Here is a 15,010-nt window from a genome sequence, read left to right as displayed (position 1 = left end):
TTTACATCGTGCCGTGCAATGGGCGCAGTTCTGCCATTGCTGAACACACCCTAAATCGCAGAAGATAAACATGCTCTACAGGCGCCACCTGTTGGCTGGCAATATTTTTGGTTAACGGGATTATTATATTTTATTTACCAAGTAATTTACTGTACGTGAAATTGGGTACGTGGGGTGATATTTTATAGTGGTTTTTTGATGTAATCATGTTATGTGAGGCACACGTTAACAATGGAGGCACAGCGAGGCACAATTTCTGACATTTTCACAGTTCAAAAAACTTTATTGAAGATTAATGAATGATAACCAATATTTGTGTAATATATGCAATATCAATTTAGAACCTGTCAAAGCTGCGTAATATACAGGAGTCCTGAGTATTAAAATGTATGATATAAGAAAAGTCGTAAACAAACCGTCATAGACCAATCCAAGTAAACCCTCTTATGTACCTATCTATGGTATCAGTCCTTCACCACAAACCACAAATGATGTTACTTCACACAATACGAGGTGAGGTGGATTTGATGTTTTTCCTTTTCTGTATTTTAGAAACAAATACAAGTAAGCCACATTTGCAAACATACTGCTAAGTGATGTTTATTTTGTGGATGTTCTTGATGTATTGACCTCAAAATCCTTTGATTTGCGAAGGCATGTCAATGTTGGACAGCACAGATGGTTTATCTGTCTGCCGCACATTAATCTCCTTGAACTGGACAATAGCGTTACTTGCGCTGGTGGCAGATGACATCTCTTTGGGAGAAATAAAAAACAGAGAGGACAATGAGCTGTTATGAAAATGCTACTTATGAGTACACACAGACATGTTGGTTAGTTGACTGAAATACCCAAATTCGAAGCCCAACTGAAATCAAGATAAAAGTATAAAACATTATAAGACAGACTTTATAAAGTTTAAAACATGTATTAATGTAATGAAAATATTCATACAATCAAGTATAAAATAGAATTGACACACATTTACTACAGAGGAGAACCCTAAATAATGTCTGTAGTCAGACGTAAGGCTTACTTGCAGATCGCTTGCTTGCAGAGGGCTGTTTCCACCCCTGTTCTGGAGGGGGCAGTCTGACAGCCAGCTCACCTAGTGTGGGCTTCATATTGAAGCGCTCTTTCACAAAGCAAAGAAAGAAACTGCATGTCAGTGCATGTCAAAAAACACTATTTTTCAGTTTCTTTTAATGTGTGCTTTGGATATTGAGGTGTGGTGACAGGGATAGCTACCTGTAGCTAGCTGATAAGACAGGAAGCAGTGGCAGAGACTTAGAGCTGCTATTCCCTACATTGCGGACATGACATAGTTTGTGTGTGTGTGTACTTTAAAATATTCTGGACAGTAGATGTGACTTAAACTGATTAAGTACTTGGTACTTTGTACAAGTACCAGACAAAGAAAACAAGCATCTGCTTTGTTTATGAATCATGCTCAGGTGTGTGTGTCTGCCTGGTGAGGTCTGAGGTTCTGAACTCTTCGCAGGATTTTAAACTGTGCAACACTGACATTATTATCCATCCATTATCTTAACCTGCTTATCCTAAACAGGGTTGCAGGGGGGCTGGAGCCTATCCCAGCATACATTGGGCGAAAGGCAGGAATACACCCTGGACAGGTCACCAGTCCATCACAGGGCACAGACTCTCCAATCAGCCTAACCTGCATGTCTTTGGACTGTGGGAGGAAACCGGAGTACCTGGAGGAAACCCACGCAAACACGGGGAGAACATGCAAACTCCACACAGAGAGGCCCCGGCCGACGGGGATTCGACCTCCTTGCTGTGAGGCCTCAGTGCTACCCACTGCACCATCCGTGCCGCCCACTGACATTATTAGTTAATGATAATTACATAATAATTACACAAGACCACTCATTATCATTGGATGTGGGAACTCACTGGGGTCCTCGGCCCTCTCCGCCTGCCTCCGCTGCAGATGCGTGTGGATGATGGCCTGGATCTTCTGCTTGTTGGCATGGATGCTGGGCTCGGCGATCACCTCGCTGAGTCGCAGGTTGTTCTTGATGGCTTTTGAAGCCGTGGACCGCGCCACCATGGGTAAATTCTCCTGGTAACTGCGGTCCGTGAAGTCGATGTCATCTTCTCCCAGGCTTCTGACACTATAGAGAGAGACAGCTGTGGATCACCTGGCTGGGTCTCGGTGTGGTAGAGACATGGATAGTGACAGGGGTTCACGTACCGCCGGTTGGTCAGTAGAGAGTAAACGTCCTGAATCAGAAGCTCTGCCGCTCCGGGTTTGCAGTGGATTGTCCCATCAATCATATCTTTCGGCAGCATGATGTTTTGTTTCAACAGGAACTTGAAAACCAATAGCCAACCACACACACACACACACACACACACACATGCATGTGCACGAACACACAAATCAATTCATTTTGGTGGCAATGCATTTTTTTGTTTTTTGTTCATTCAATTTTAAATGTCTTGCATTTCAAGAAAGCCAACTGATTGCTATCTGTTAAACTTACATTCGTACTACACATAGACCTAAGGTATGGATAAGCACACTGACCCACATGCAATATAAATAAATATGCCATGCTAATATGTTTGCATACTTGATATTTCTCATTCACCTTGTCATTAGAATGAAGATAGCTAATATCTTTTTAGGTTTGAATGAGCAATTTGTATTAACTGCATTATTCTGTTTATTTTGTAATTAGCATTATTTTGTAGTGTGCATCAGTTTAAAGTTGCTACTGACACCTGAGTCTGGGAAAGTTCACATGAACAACAAAGAACACTTACACTTACAGCAGAAGCAGAAACAGCATTGCTTACAAACTCTGAAAGGACAGCGACAAGTGACAACTCAGCATTCAGTAAGCGAGTGTGTTTGATGCTCACCCTTTCAATCTGAGACCAGTTGCTTAGTTTGGTTGGGAGTGATGTCCCATTGCCATAGGAGTGCATGGGGAAATCTTCAGGGTAGTACCAGGAGAATATTTCTGCTACAAGGTAGCCATTTGAAAAGTCTCTACAGAATAAAGCGAATATGTCGAGCTGCATATTTTCTATTAAACATCTCAAGTACCACACTTAATAAAATTGAGCTAAAAATAACTTTTAATAATAGGCCTAACGTTACTTGGTGACATGTTGGTATTTTCAGACACAGGCTAATGCAGATAACTTACAGCTGACATGAAAATTGGTCGTCTAGCTTATATAATGACATTACCAGCAAGCAAGCAAGGATACTCACCTGCGGGTGTTCTTTGTTGAAAGCGACAAATCAAGACTTTGCAACCACTTTAAAACTTCTCGTGGCACTCCTGTCTTTTTGAGAGGCTGTGCGTAAGCCATTGCTATCTATGGGTATCTAATGGGTTTGTGTGTGTCCACTTCGAGTGTAAGGTTGTGAGCGTACAAATACAACAGAAAGAAAATAATAAAACGCGCGTCTTGTCACTCGCTATGACGACTCAATTCATCGTAAACTACCCATAGAACCTCAGTTGATAAATTCGATTTAGAGTGGAACCTAGCAAGCTACATGCTATTCAGAGTCCCCACTCTACCCTTGGCAGGCATCCATTGTTTAGGAAACCATAGCAACAAGCGTTTCACTGTGTGTGTGTGTGGTTTTTTTGTTTGTTTGTTTCACTCCGCAGTGTTGTTCTGCACTTGACACTGTGGATTTGATGGCGCTATTACTTCATGAACGTTTGGATATAAGTCATTCTTACAACATTGGACAGTTTTTGTTTCATTAAAGGGTTGTTTTATTTATCTGATAGTTCACATTATTCAGGAGAAACGATATAGGTACAAACACAGTGCATAGCGAAAATGACAAGCTCCACCAAAATAGACACGTAATCAATAGTACAATACCGTAGCGTAATTCATTATACCCTACTGTTCACAATACTACAATATCCGAAAGCAACAGAGAACATGACTAATTGCTACCTCACAAAATAAATCAAAATTAAAAATGTAAGAACGGGTGACCATTAACAGGAAATTGAATTGTAATTCAGAATATTAAACTTGTCTGAGGATATTCAGTGTGTATATATAATAATATTTAATTTAAGAGGTCTATGTACATAAAACAGGAAACATAGTCAGTCACAATGTATAAAACGAATTTAATTTCTGCACATATGGCCTGTGACTACACAATGGGTGCTTGGGTGTACCCACACAGACTGATATTTTGTGTGTGTTGCAGGCTGTTAAAGGAAAGTTTGAGTGCAGGTAATGCAGTTTGTCCTGTGTGTGGCTGTTCTATCTGTACTGCAGGAAGTTCATCAGGCGGGTGGGCAGCTGAAGTTGTGGAATGAGGTGGAGTCTGGACTGGCCGAGGCAGTCTCTGATGCTGAGCCGGCACAGCTGGCTAAGTTGGCGGGGCATGGCTGTGGGATAAACAGGGGGCACAGACTTGTTATTCAACCCTGCCTCTTCTTCACGTGACAAAGTACCCACATAGCAATTTAGGGCTGGCCCAGCGATGGCCCAGCCCCCCCGTGGACCGCCATTTCTGTATGTGGGTCGAGTGAAAGTGACTGATGAGGGCAGTCGCTGGGCTTGGCCAGACTAAACTTGCTAAGTGGGTACAGTTTGGAGGCTTAACGTTCACTGTGTTGTTACTCAGTCAGATGACAACAGTTGTATTGAGGGTACAGGTCTCGTTTATACGCTGCAAAAGGGGGACACGGTTTAATGACGCACCTTCGTAAAGCAGGAGGAAACCCTCCGCTAGGCTGCTGGGTGGAGCCGATTCCACCGGTCTCTTTAGCTCCAGATTCCTGGCGTTGACGTCGGCCCCGTACTCCAGCAGCGCTTTCACAACGTCCGTGCAGTCCTGTGCAGCCGCGGCATGCAGCGGAGTCTCCAGAAACCGGCCCTTCTGCACGTTTGCCCCTGCGTGGACAAAACCATCAGAACAGGTGTTACTGTATTACTGTGTTTAATAAAATAAAATAAAAACCCAACAAAGTCCATTTGCACAAAAATATCTGATCAATTTTCAAACAGGTAATCCTCCGGATCATGCAACACACATTTCATGATGTTTTCCATGTAATACTTGTACAACGTAGTACTGTTACAGTGTAGTACACTTTTTTGGTTCCTATTTTCTCAAAACGGAATTACGTCTTGGTGCTTTATGTTTATTTAATGGCCTGTCCATTAAGTTTGCATTGAATGTTTTAATCATCAGGCACTCTACTCATGCGCCTTTAAAAAAATTCTACAAAACGGTCACCCAGAGAAAAGTAGTGTCAGAGCATCAATGAGAAGCATGTCATATGCATGAATTATGCAACATTATAAGTCATTCCTTCATATCGTTACAAAAAATAGTCAAGTCAATTTCTATTTTCATATTGTGTTCTCTAATCATTTCTGTGTGCCCAATGCTGACACCTAGTGCTCATAATGGGCATCTTTACATAAATAAAAATAAAATGGTACTGTGAGTCCGTTTTTCATTTTATTAGAGGAAAAGATCAGACTTTTGTGTGTTTCTTTTCTTGGTTTATGGCCTATACTCTACAGACTATATACTGCTTGCATTTTGAGTTATGTGAAAACTGTGCTTCTGTGGCAGGACGTACCTTTATCCAGCAGCTTCCGAGTGCAGTGCAGTTGTTTGGACGTACAGGCAATGAACAGGGGTGTTCCCAGGTGAGGAATGTCATAGTCCACATCAGCCCCCCATGTGATGAGAGCCTCAACGCAGGCACTTTTACCTGGGCGAGAGAGATTCATGACAAATGTGCCACAGCTCTCTCTCTCTCTCTCTCTCTCTCTCTCTGTCACTCTCTCTCTCATGTTTATTTTTGTCCAGGAGTACACAGTTTGTGAAGCAAAGGAGGGACCAGTGGATCTACCTTTGCTGCTGGCTTCGTGAATGGGTGACGGCTGACATATGGCAGTTTGGGGATTGGCTCCGTTCTCCAGGAGTATCTCAGTGCATGTGGCACTGCCTACCAGGCAGGCGTTGAACAGAGGAGTCACGCCATCGATGGTGGTGGCGTTAACCTGGGAGACATTACCACGGCATCGCGTTTCACTCCACAGTCAGTCAGCTTAGCTCACCTCACAGCTCATCACATTTAAAATGAGTTTAAAAGGAATTATATGGATGCACTGGAGTATACATTACATACCATCAATTTTGGTAGAAATGAATAAATGCCGTTTCCAACAGCATAAAGACAGTTTTCATTTTATTTTACAAAAGCAAGGGCACGCACACACACACACACACATCCTTGTCCATGTTGAGAATTATATACACTACATTGTACATGTATTTGCCCTATTCTAGGGCAGTTTTTTTCGAGTCACATACATTTGCCCCAGCATCGATGAGTGCCCTGGCACAGGCCACATGGTCCCCCAGACAGGCCTCATGTAGGGGAGTGACATGGTCAATGGTCCGCACGTCCACATTGTACCCCTGCAGCGACAAATGACAAATGCAACAGCTGTTTCAGCTTACTATTTCAGTACTGTTTATTGATAATGCACATTTAATTGTTTATTCCTTTAATTCCAAGAAGGCTACAATCTAGCTGATTGAGGCCTACAAATCAGAAAATTTGAAATCAGGACTAAACGTAAACTAACCCGTTCTGTGTGGGTACAGAAAAGCTTAGATGGATCCAGGGCAGGGCCTGCTGTGTGATTTTCTGATATTTTTTGTCATTCTGTGTTCTGTCATAATTCTGCTTCTGAAGACTGATTTCTACACTTTCAGGCATACAGGCAATAAATTACAAACTCAATTCAACAAAACCAATTGCCCCACTAGCAAGTTGGTGAGGAAGAACATATAGGCAAAATAGTTGATGAGTAGTTGGGGCCCTTTGGGCAGTGCTGACAGCGGCTGATAGTGGAGGTGTGATAGGTGACTGCTCACAGGATTGCGCTACACACTGTCGTAGTGTGGAAAAATATCTCTAAGGGACAGAGGTATAATATTTTGCCCACCTGAGAGATCAGGTTCCTCAGAGTGAGGAGCCGGCCTCGCCCCGCGGCCTCGTGAAGCGGGGACCGGTCTGCCCATGACCCTGCGGCACAGAACACACATCTCAGATGCAGAACACACAGCTCAGACACAGAACACACAGCTCACACAGCTCAGACGCAGAACACACATCTCAGACACAGAACACAGAACACACATCTCAGACGCAGAACACACATCTCAGACGCAGAACACGCATCTCAGACGCAGAACACACATCTCAGACACAGAACACACAGCTCAGACACAGAACACACAGCTCAGACACAGAACACACAGCTCAGACACAGAACACACATCTCAGACACAGAACACACATCTCAGACGCAGAACACACATCTCAGACGCAGAACACACATCTCAGGCACAGAACACACAGCTTAGACACAGAACACACATCTCAGACACAGAACACACATCTCAGATGCAGAACACACATCTCAGACGCAGAATACACATCTCAGACACAGAACACACATCTCAGACACAGAACACACATCTCAGACACAGAACACACATCTCAGACGCAGAATACACATCTCAGGCACAGAACACACAGCTCAGGCACAGAACACACAGCTCAGGCACAGAACACACATCTCAGACACAGAACACACATCTCAGACACAGAACACACATCTCAGGCACAGAACACACATCTCAGACGCAGAACACACATCTCAGACACAGAACACACATCTCAGGCACAGAACACACAGCTCAGACACAGAACACACATCTCAGACGCAGAACACACATCTCAGACGCAGAACACACATCTCAGACACAGAACACACATCTCAGGCACAGAACACACATCTCAGACACAGAACACACATCTCAGACACAGAACACACATCTCAGGCACAGAACACACATCTCAGACGCAGAACACACATCTCAGACACAGAACACACATCTCAGGCACAGAACACACAGCTCAGACACAGAACACACATCTCAGACGCAGAACACACATCTCAGACACAGAACATACATCTCAGACACAGAACACACATCTCAGACGCAGAATACACATCTCAGACACAGAACACACATCTCAGACACAGAACACACATCTCAGACGCAGAACACACATCTCAGACACAGAACACACATCTCAGACGCAGAACACACATCTCAGACACAGAACACACATCTCATTTCCGCTCACAGCTAACAATTAGCCGCTAGGACACCGCCATGATGGTACTCATCCAGTTAAACCATGTAAAAATGACTTTACTGAGTCATCCATGATTATGGTCACAGTCATTTGGAAAAGAATGCCCTTAACAACCAATCACAGGAGTCCAGCAGGGCTTATGTTATGGGGAACCAATCACATGAAGTTCCATTATTTTGCATAATGGTGCAACATCTACCATTCTGTGTTAATGAGCAGATGGTGTTATTATTCTTTAAATATATAAAATATGTTTCCCACAATATGTTTCCTTGTTTTTATAACTATACATCTTTTAAATTATGTTATTTGGTTCAATTTGTCACAGTTATTCATTGAATAACATTGTAATTTGTCTTGATGGCACTTTGCTAAATAGATAATTACCCATCTAACATAAAACGTGATTCCTCTTCTGTCAAAATGGAATTTCCTTCAACTGAAACAGGGTATTAGAACATTAAATCATCTTTATATTTTTTTACTATATTGGTGATTATTATATTGGCATAAAGTTGATCAAATGATCTTTCTTAAATGTCTGATATGTGATCGCAGTGGACTGTTGCTAAGCACCACATTGCATAGCTGATATGTAATTGGACCCAGCTGACCAGATCATTTAACCTGTTCAATATCAATTCTGATAAAAAGCCAAAAAGAAAACCAGAATAACCAGTCACTCCATCTTATTAGGCTAAGGCCACATTTGTGTTGGAGGGTGGGCTGAATAGCCATACATTTATTTAAGATGTATAGCCTTTAAAGAAAAATGAATGACATCCAGTGAGTCTATATATCTGGATAGCTGGGATGCTGACGCAGAAATCAATCCAAAGGAAAATTATACGGTGTTAAAGTATCATTTCTGTTCTGTATTGCACAATATTACCCGTGGAGATTGCTGACTGAGAAGGAGAGCACAGCATACAATATATTCTATTAAAAAAATAGATAGTATGTTTTTGATGCATCCTTACAATCCAAATCCATCAGTAGGAAAAATAACACTACAAGGTCCCTGGTGTGTCTGTTTGGCACTGGTTGCAGACAGCTGTGCCTCAGAACATGTTTAATGAACAATGCACAGTCCAGTACACACCTGAGTCAATATCCAGAATAACCGCTGAAGCGTTCCAGACCGTTTTATCATCATCCTCCACTTGAATCATCTATAAGACCGTTGATAGAGGAAAGAGCTAAGTATAGCCCTGCATCGAGTCCCAGTCTCCTGGCCCCATCCTGTGTCACTGCCCCCTGCGGCTCCTTGCGCTGGGCTTGTTTTTAATTGATGCCAGATTTCATTTTCGCCTAATTATCACATTTAACTCTGATCATGTTGGCACACTTCAGTTCTTTGCTACAGTGTGTAAACATCGCTTGGGGTACAGTGATTAAACGTTGAGCAAGGCAAAACCCTGAAGCCCATTATTAGAAAATAAAGTTTTCTAAATAAAGATTTGACTGTATATAATCTACTTACACACTTATTTCAGTGATGTGAAATGTTAAAAGGAAAAGGACTGCTTAGCATTACCAAATTGTTGTAGTGGCGTTCTGCTCTATAGATGCAGTGGTGACTGCTTACCATGATTAATGCACTTTTCATTTCTTCCTTTGCTAAATGCATCTCGAAAATGATGAAACTGGAAATTGGAAATTGCACTTATGAGAGGAGGATAAAAATGATATATGTGTTGCTGTTAAGCACCATTGGATGTGAATTATTTTACTTACATTTAAAAAAAAAAAGATTTTTGAATAACAATGCTTTGACAGTACTCTCATAAATATAAAACATAATGAAATACAGCGTTTTCTTCAGACAAGTAACGATTTCACAAGCTTAAAATTTAGTCCATAGAGGCTATATTTAGACTTCTCGGAGAGCCATCTGGTGTTCTTGGGAACTTGCAGCAACTTGAAACTTGGATGCAGACTTTACAGTACTGCGAAGTTCAAAATATTACCAGTGATAAACCAAATCAATCTGTGTTCTTTGGTATCCATGTCTCCAGGTTTCATTCAAGCAATCTTGCAATAATTCCCAGGAAAAAGTAATAATATTTTGCCATAAAATATTTGGGGTTTAATAAACCTATTAGCATGGGTTTACATTTACATTTATGATTTAATCTAGGCACCTGACTTTAATTATAACTCATAAACTGCATCCAACTTTCTAGAAAAAGTAGAATATATATATGAAAAGGACTACCTATGGTAAGAGTGATGAGCCCTGTATGTACATTAAAATGATATGTGTACAAAATGAAAAAAGTATTGAACAACAGTGCAGATCACAATTTGATTATTTTAACATAGCAACAAAAAAGTTAAAACATTGGCCCTATAGCTGATGAAGCCTTTAAAGTCCATTATCTCCTCCTTATTGCAAACAGAAATGCAATATCTTTTCCATAACATTATACTTGTTTCTGTTTAGATTTAAAAATTCTATGAGATGCACTGATTAGAACATATTTCCATGTCTGTCTAAAAGGCTATGCCCTGATGTGTTCTGTAAATTGAGAGAGTAAGAGCATTTTAATACCTGACAATCTGCATTAATGTAAAAAAATGATGTGAAGAATAATATATCATACACTAAGCAGCAGCACAAGTGAACCAGGTCTTTGGCAGGTTTGGCATATTTACAAGTAATTGCAACATTTATCAGTACCATTACTGAGGTTTCCTGGTTAAAATGTAGCACTGACCTTGACTAGTTAAGATACCCCAAGATTTCTTTTTTGAAGGAAAATCCTTTGTTTTTTCAAGGCCTCGCTTCCTTGATGTCTTTTCTACCTCACAGCTTTCTGTGGCTGGCCCTTCAGACATATTTTGAACAAGCCCTTGCTTAATCATGTGTAAGAGTGGAGCTGGGTGTTTCCTGATTGGCTGACTGTATTGTTGATACAGTACACAGAGCTGCTGTTGACAACAGCTCCAGCGTTAGCGATTAGCACAAAAGTGAAGAGCTGAAGGGGTGGTATGGGGGATGGGAAAGGGATCACATAGCACCACTCTATTTATAAATCAGGTTAAAAGTCAGCTTGACCACAGCGCCAGCATTTAAGCTATAATGGTGGTTAGAGCTCCCAAACTTAAAAAAGGATTTAAGCCTTAAGCTCTTGTTGGTGTTCTCATTTTTCACGGACCGCTACAGTAGTTCACACATCCATGACTTGGACTGCCCTGTGCATTAATGCAGGTCTCCTTAGCAACAAGTCGTGATAATGAAACAGAAGGGCATAGATATATGAGTGCTCAGTGACAAGGAAAGGTAGTACAAACACATCTTATTCACCACCACCAAGACATTTCAAAAAGTATTTAATACACCCAAACAAATCTTGAGCTCACCCAAAAGTAATCTAAAATTTTCATTATTCTTTATGCTTAGAGAATGAGAAATACATCCAGACTATGAAGCAGCAATAGTCCTGCTTTTACAAATGGTTAAAAAAAATCTGAGAGACAAGTGGATTATTTTCAATTTCAAGAAGAATATTCCTATCTTACGATTAATAGGCAGTACTTTCTGAAGGAAAATATAATATAATAGCACAACATTGTGCAGAATGGATTGCAAGTTAATACATGATTTGCCGTTCAAAAGCACTTTCAGTTTCTAATGTACAGCACCTTTACCTTCTTCAATAATAGGCATACACATTTTATTTTACTTTATATATAAGTAATTATATGTTAACCATTGTCAGCCATGTGTCCATGTGTCTAATGTGGCAAACGATAATACAATGCAGAAATATATGTTCTGGCTTCAGAAACTGATCATATGTTTGCCTACAAGACTACATACGCAGAACATTTTGCTTGCTACTTGCTATCAACATGCATACAGCTAAAGACTTCCATCTCACATGATAGACATGTTATTTCGAGAATAATTATTGATAATGTACTCAATATAGAGTATCTTGGCAAAATAAAGTTATTATATATATATGATTTAAAGGCCACCAAAACCTCTGCACAGACAAATTATTAACCAAACCTCTTACATTGGTTTTATATATAACTTATACAATATATAATATACACTCACTGAGCACTTTATTAGGAGCACCTACTTATTCATGCAATTATCTAATCAGCCAATCCCACGCAGACAATGTCGCAAAAAACTATAAAACATTCAGAGAGCAGTAGTTCTGCAGGCAGAAATGCGTTGTTAATGAGAGAGGTCAGAGGAGAATGGCTAGACTGGTCAAAGCTTACATGAAGGTGACAGTAACGCAAATAGCCACACATTACAACAGTGGTATGCAGTATCTCTGAACACACAGCACATCAAACCTTTAAGTGGATAGGCTACAGCAGCAGAAGACTTAATATGTCAAAAAAATAAATATAATAAATACCTAATAAAGTTCTCACTGAGTGTATAATGTCTTCACCATTTATGTAATAGACTTCATGTTGATCATCCCTTATTTTTCTTTCCCTTACAAGTAAGTTAAGGGTACAACATTGTTAGAACAAGAAAATGTACCTAAATTCTTGCATGTATAAGGATAACTAAATTTGGAGGTATGTAAATCTGTGTATATAGATATACAGAGAGTATTCAGATACAAAGCTGCTGTCCAATGATGCTGTGTGACAGTGTGGTAGAAAACACATCAACATTAACCAATCAAACTGCAGCTTTGTTACAGCCTGCCTCACAGTCTTAATACAGATGACAGTGGTAATCTGTTCAATGCAAAAATCTAGTTCCCCATAGAATAAATATTTATGTGTAAAAAATTATCTTAAAAATGGAAAAATATATGAAAAAGACAATTATAATTTCCATAAAACTCAAACACAACAGCTGCACAGCATGAACGTTTGACCTTTCTGAGACCCTGTGGAGACCCCGTCTGGGGCACAGTTTAGTTCAGAGAAGAGCACTTACTTTGTCCCTGACCAAAATCATAGAACTCGGCAGAAATCCGTGCCGCTTCTTTACGATTCCCTTTGATGATGTAGAAGTATGTGAGCAAGTTGAGGGTTATCTTCACAAAGAGCTTGAAGCAGAACAGTGCCAGTATGGTGAGGTAAACGTTGGACAGCTGGAGGGCAAAGGGCCTGTTCTCAAACTCAGTCATTGCTGCTCAACGCTCGCTGTGGACCTTCTGGAATGAGGCTGCGATGTGCTGAGGGGATCACATGCACTGTCCTGACTTTCCCCTAGCAACCAGAGGGCCCAAACAGGGAAGCCAGCTGCTGCGGGGTACCTGTCCATGTACAACAACCCCACGCCACTGGAATGGGCACAAGGGGACACACAACCTCATGATACAGTACACAGCTGTCAATTATGGACAGCTGATTATATTTGTCAATACATGCAAAAGTGGCAAAGCTTGTTTCAGGCTGGGATATTTTCTCAGCCTGAATTAATCTGATCGCATGATCTGATCTTGCCACACTTGGATAAGATATATTTTTTAAATCTGCTGATTCACTCAAGATTCACTCTGACAAAGGATATTGTCAAGCATGGCAAGCTTTTAAAAATACATTTTCTCCCTAATAAATGGCTACTTGGATCTCACTAGTTAACTCTGTGTCCCTAACATTCAATTTAAAAAGCCTTGCCATTCTTTGGCAACGGTACAGTGAGTATGCTTACTATATTTAGCCTTATATCCTGCTAACTGGGCGGCGGGGTGGTGCAGTGGGTAGCACTGCCGCCTCACAGCAAGGTAGGTCGTGGGTTTGAATCCCCGTCGGCCGGGGCCTCTCTGTGTGGAGTTTGCATGTTCTCCCTGTGTCTGCGTGGGTTTCCTCCGGGTACTCCGGTTTCCTCCCACAGTCCAAAGACATGCATGTTAGGCTGATTGGAGAGTCTGAATTGCCCGTAGGTATGAGTGTGTGAGTGTGTGAGTGAATGGTGTGTGTGCCCTGCGATGGACTGGCGACCTGTCCAGGGTGTATTCCTGCCTTTCGCCCAATGTATGCTGGGATAGGCTCCAGCCCCCCTGCGATCCTGATCAGGATAAGCGGGTTCAGATAATGGATGGATGGATCCTGCTAACCCTATTAACCTTTACAGTACGTGTTCTATTTAGTAGCAACCCAGCTCACTTTTGCTATACTTGGCCTCTTTTCAATTTCCATTTTTTAACTCTCAGATTTAAACCAAATATATCATAGCTGTACCAGCAAAACTAGATACTTGCCGACGTTCACAATAAATAGCGGGCACATTTAAAACAAATAAATATTCCAGCTCTTTTACAGTATGTGAAAAATCTTTCTCCAGAAAGAGAAAGTTATCTCATTACTGATTATCACCAGTAGATGGCAGTGTGAAACAACTTTTACCACGTCTCTCATTCTCTGAACTCTCTGAACTGGGTGTCGTCCTGTCGTTCAGCTATGTGCAAATCTATTTATTCTCTCTCGTCATTGTGCCAAAGTGCCTCTGTATATCAATGTTAATTGTGAGATAAATATACTGTACCATGATATTATTATAAACGTGTAACTAAATTACATTTTTTGACCAATCCAACATTGAGACATTTTTGTATTCTATTTCTTGTACAGTTTTGGAATATTAGACATATCTAGGTAGTATTGCTGTTATCCAATGGCCATTTCAGACATTTTATCTCGATTAGTCGACTGTTTCCAGGCTTCAGTTAAATTTCAAAGTGAAATTTCTGTAATGTAATTTCACCAGCAGGGGTCAGCAGACGTTTTTCCTTAAAGCATTCTGCATTGTTTTTAAAGAACACTGAAAATGAAAAATTAGGACAGCTGTTTAGCAG

At 40.8% G+C, this 15,010-nt stretch overlaps 2 protein-coding genes across 4 annotated transcripts; both read right to left on the bottom strand.

The window, feature by feature from the left end:
* Window positions 1-349: 349 nt before the first annotated feature.
* spata4 (spermatogenesis associated 4) lies at window positions 350-3,583 on the bottom strand. Its single transcript, XM_061253134.1, has 6 exons — window positions 3,251-3,583; window positions 2,893-3,022; window positions 2,219-2,337; window positions 1,918-2,138; window positions 1,037-1,135; window positions 350-756 (listed from the first exon to the last, which is right to left on the bottom strand). Exons 1-6 carry the CDS (start codon window positions 3,349-3,351, stop codon window positions 632-634), a joined length of 795 nt encoding a protein of 264 aa, XP_061109118.1. The 5' UTR covers window positions 3,352-3,583; the 3' UTR covers window positions 350-631.
* A 202-nt stretch (window positions 3,584-3,785) lies between these two features.
* Window positions 3,786-13,353, bottom strand: LOC133135643 (ankyrin repeat and SOCS box protein 5-like). Of its 3 annotated transcripts, XM_061252815.1 has the most exons (8): window positions 10,940-11,159; window positions 9,322-9,391; window positions 6,997-7,076; window positions 6,356-6,463; window positions 5,892-6,042; window positions 5,616-5,750; window positions 4,726-4,917; window positions 3,786-4,409 (listed from the first exon to the last, which is right to left on the bottom strand). In XM_061252815.1, the coding sequence occupies exons 2-8, from the start codon at window positions 9,389-9,391 to the stop codon at window positions 4,282-4,284; spliced, it is 864 nt and encodes a 287-aa protein (XP_061108799.1). In that variant the 5' UTR covers window positions 10,940-11,159; the 3' UTR covers window positions 3,786-4,281. The 3 variants fall into 3 exon arrangements, with proteins under 3 accessions (XP_061108799.1, XP_061108797.1, XP_061108798.1); XM_061252813.1 differs by lacking the exons at window positions 9,322-9,391; window positions 10,940-11,159 and adding an exon at window positions 13,147-13,353; XM_061252814.1 differs by lacking the exon at window positions 9,322-9,391 and having other exon boundaries at window positions 10,940-11,161.
* Between the last annotated feature and the right edge of the window lie 1,657 nt (window positions 13,354-15,010).

The sequence above is a fragment of the Conger conger genome, chromosome 8, assembly GCF_963514075.1.
Source record: "Conger conger chromosome 8, fConCon1.1, whole genome shotgun sequence".
In the NCBI taxonomy this organism is placed as follows: Eukaryota; Metazoa; Chordata; class Actinopteri; order Anguilliformes; family Congridae; genus Conger; species Conger conger.
The sequence above is the reverse complement of the archived record's forward strand: the minus strand, read 5'-3'. Positions and strand labels throughout refer to the sequence as shown.

Bases quoted from the DNA above. Each gene is read 5' to 3' on its own strand.
- spata4 (XM_061253134.1), bottom strand. From the start codon at position 3,351: ATGGCTTACGCACAGCCTCTCAAAAAGACAGGAGTGCCACGAGAAGTT. The intron at 3,023-3,250 runs GTGAGTATCCTT...TTTATTCTGTAG, and splicing joins TCAACAAAGAACACCCGCAG to AGACTTTTCAAATGGCTACC. The intron at 2,338-2,892 runs GTGAGCATCAAA...TTGGTTTTCAAG, and splicing joins ACTGGTCTCAGATTGAAAGG to TTCCTGTTGAAACAAAACAT.
- LOC133135643 (XM_061252813.1), bottom strand. From the start codon at position 13,339: ATGACTGAGTTTGAGAACAGGCCCTTTGCCCTCCAGCTGTCCAACGTT. The intron at 4,918-5,615 runs GTACGTCCTGCC...TTGTCCACGCAG, and splicing joins TCGGAAGCTGCTGGATAAAG to GGGCAAACGTGCAGAAGGGC. The intron at 4,410-4,725 runs GTGCGTCATTAA...TTTATCCCACAG, and splicing joins TTTCCTCCTGCTTTACGAAG to CCATGCCCCGCCAACTTAGC.